Raw genomic sequence first — 2,671 nt, 5'->3', positions numbered from 1 at the left:
CCGAAAATCAATGCTTAATTCCTCACTGGCTATTCAAACTAAATTGTCCAGGAACGCACATGGTTACCATGGATACCAGTCTAGATTAGTATTGTCTATAAAGTTGCAATTCCTAAAGTTGTTTATCTCTTAGTTTTGCGAGAAAAAGATGTCCCTTTTTAGAAAGTGCTACAAATATCTTCTTACGATCTTAGCTAAGCAATACAACTAAAAGATAAACAAGCATAATCAATATGTGAATACACCAACTCTTTACATAAAACGAAGATAGAGCATTCAGATATTCAATTATTATGTGGCACTCACCCTCTTGAGAATGCTGACTCGATCTTGCAATCCATCCATAGCTCGCTCATTCTCATGTTCATCTATCTCATGTGAAGAATAAGCTGATGATCGGATTCCACCTTCTTCAATGCCATCAAAAAGAGCAGTTCTGGTGCTTCGGTAGCTATCAAAAGTGCAGAGAATAGTTATATAAGAATGCATACAGATTTGACAAGTGCACAGAAAACATAAAGTCCAAAAGAAACACAGAAATGCATACGCAAACTAAATTACTTCGCATATGAAAAGGACCTTATATTTTTTCCTTTAAATTCGAAAGTCAATAAATTCTGAACACATCATCACCTACAACAAATGTATTGAGGGGGAGGGCATTTAATCAGATAAAGAAACTTTACATAACTGTATGTTAAATCAATGTGAGGACAGAGCACCCATCACCAAACTTTTGATAATGGTCAGACTAAAAATATGTACAACACAATGTGCCCTTGTTCCTATTTATAAGGATGTCTACTCATAAAGCTGTCAAAGGATATAGATGTTACAGTACAACTTACACCCGGAGACAGAGTGCAAGACATGAGATGTGCTATAAACACTTGGAATTGATAGAAGTTGTTTGTGTTAGCAGATTTCTTGTTAGGTTATTTACTATATATAGTGCCACAACAGGCAGGCTGCTGCGTTTACTTCGCGCCGCCGATGTTTGGCACCAAGGTCAGTCTTCACAGCTAAATAGAATATCGGCCCACCTTAATTTCTCTCCCAACATCCTATGTTTCATTCAATATTTTGCTCATTTGTTCCATTTAGCTGCCTTCAAATTCATGTTGGATCAACATTGGGATGCCTATTACCCAAGTATAAAAAAAAACAGAGCAAGATCCATGCTATCAGACTGAGAGTCTATCATACTAACAGAACATGCTATCTTCATGCCCTATCATAAGAGTTCGTAATAAGTATGAAATGCAAGAATACATAATATTGCAATTTATTCCGCTATAGCCTAACATGTTCAAACAGTAGCTTCCAAGAGTCCAGGTTCTTAGTTCATTGATCTGATGGGAGGGTAAGATCAATGCCATGTCAGTATGTCACCTTGTCTACTATGCAGATATGCATCTCCGTTCAACTAGAGTGGACAAACGAACAGCGAGATGATGGCACATGGCAGTGTAAGAAGTGGAGCATCTATTGCAAATTTGGTGGAAATGGAAAAAATTGGCACTGTCCTGTGCAAGATTAAGTAATTCTTTGACAAAACAGGTGCAGGATTGAGTAATGCTATATCACAAAAAAGGATTCAGATCTTCAACAGAGGAACCATTCGCAACACTTTGAGCATATTCATTTTGAAATTAAAAACAAATGTGTCAAGGCAATAACCGAAGCTGATCAGCGAAAACACATAGATCTGGTTCCAATTATTCAGAATAAGTTATCGGGCAGGCTACAGACACCTCTAAGAGACAAATAAGTACAGGATTAACTAGAACACTTAGGTATCAGTACTAACTAGCCAGCTAGCAAGAGTATTGCCAGGAACCCATCTGATTCACCACAGCATACTGCCATTCCCGGCGACCTAACCAATTTACCGAAATGCAAACTCTTAAATAGAAGGCAAGACTCGACAACAAGACTGCATTGACGGATCACCTTAATCCTAGGTTCCTTAGGAGAGAATCAGTGCATCCATTTCAGAACACGCATGTGAACTCGATATCACCGCACCGCATCGTGACAATACGAACGCAAGCGACCACCGGAGCCACTCGGTGAGAAAAGGCCCCTGTTTATGAATCTCGCAGCTAGTCCGCTGGAAAGAGTATCACCATGCCCTCATCGAGTTCACCAAAGCGTACCGCCATTCCCAGCAACCTAAAACCAATTCATCAAAACTCCACGCCGTTGAACCATAACACGGGGATCAGCAACATAATAACTAGAGTAACAGATCACCCCAATCTCCCTAGTTCACAAACAGACAGCACACATCACACTGCCAATCCCACTAATCGCACGGGAACTCGACATGCCACGGCATCTCACAATCACTACGAGGGCACGGGCAGCAGCGAATCCCCAGCGACGAATCTCGCCCGCCCTCGTGAACCCTAACCCCGCCCTAATCAGCCGCCCCGAAATTCGAAAGAGCACAATGAAATGACCAAGCGGCGCGCCGGAGCTTACCCCCTCGCGTTCATGGTTGCGGCTCGGCTCCCTCCACGGCCCCTGCAGAAGAACCCAGCACCGCCAGCGATCAGAGACCCGGCCACAGGGGCGCCGAAAACAAAGGGGAAAATTCCGGAAAAAACACAGAGGTAGGTAGATTCGGGGTACCCGCGGATCTCCGGCGGCTGTGCCTCTCGATTTC

At 42.5% G+C, this 2,671-nt stretch overlaps 1 protein-coding gene across 1 annotated transcript in view; it reads right to left on the bottom strand.

Annotated features, from left to right (window-relative positions):
- The window catches only part of LOC119318574 (bet1-like SNARE 1-1), a 4,118-nt gene extending 1,453 nt beyond the window's left edge, over positions 1–2,665 (bottom strand). Inside the window, exons 1-3 of the mRNA XM_037593154.1 lie at positions 2,638–2,665; positions 2,488–2,529; positions 307–451 (exon numbers count right to left, since the gene is read on the bottom strand). Coding sequence (XP_037449051.1) covers positions 307–451; positions 2,488–2,501 — 159 coding nt within the window. The 5' untranslated portion in view covers positions 2,502–2,529; positions 2,638–2,665. The remainder of the gene's footprint in view (positions 1–306; positions 452–2,487; positions 2,530–2,637) is intronic.
- Positions 2,666–2,671: the final 6 nt, after the last annotated feature.

The sequence above is a fragment of the Triticum dicoccoides genome, chromosome 6A, assembly GCF_002162155.2.
Source record: "Triticum dicoccoides isolate Atlit2015 ecotype Zavitan chromosome 6A, WEW_v2.0, whole genome shotgun sequence".
NCBI classification, from domain to species: domain Eukaryota; kingdom Viridiplantae; phylum Streptophyta; class Magnoliopsida; order Poales; family Poaceae; genus Triticum; species Triticum dicoccoides.
This window is presented reverse-complemented; position numbering and strand designations above follow the sequence as displayed.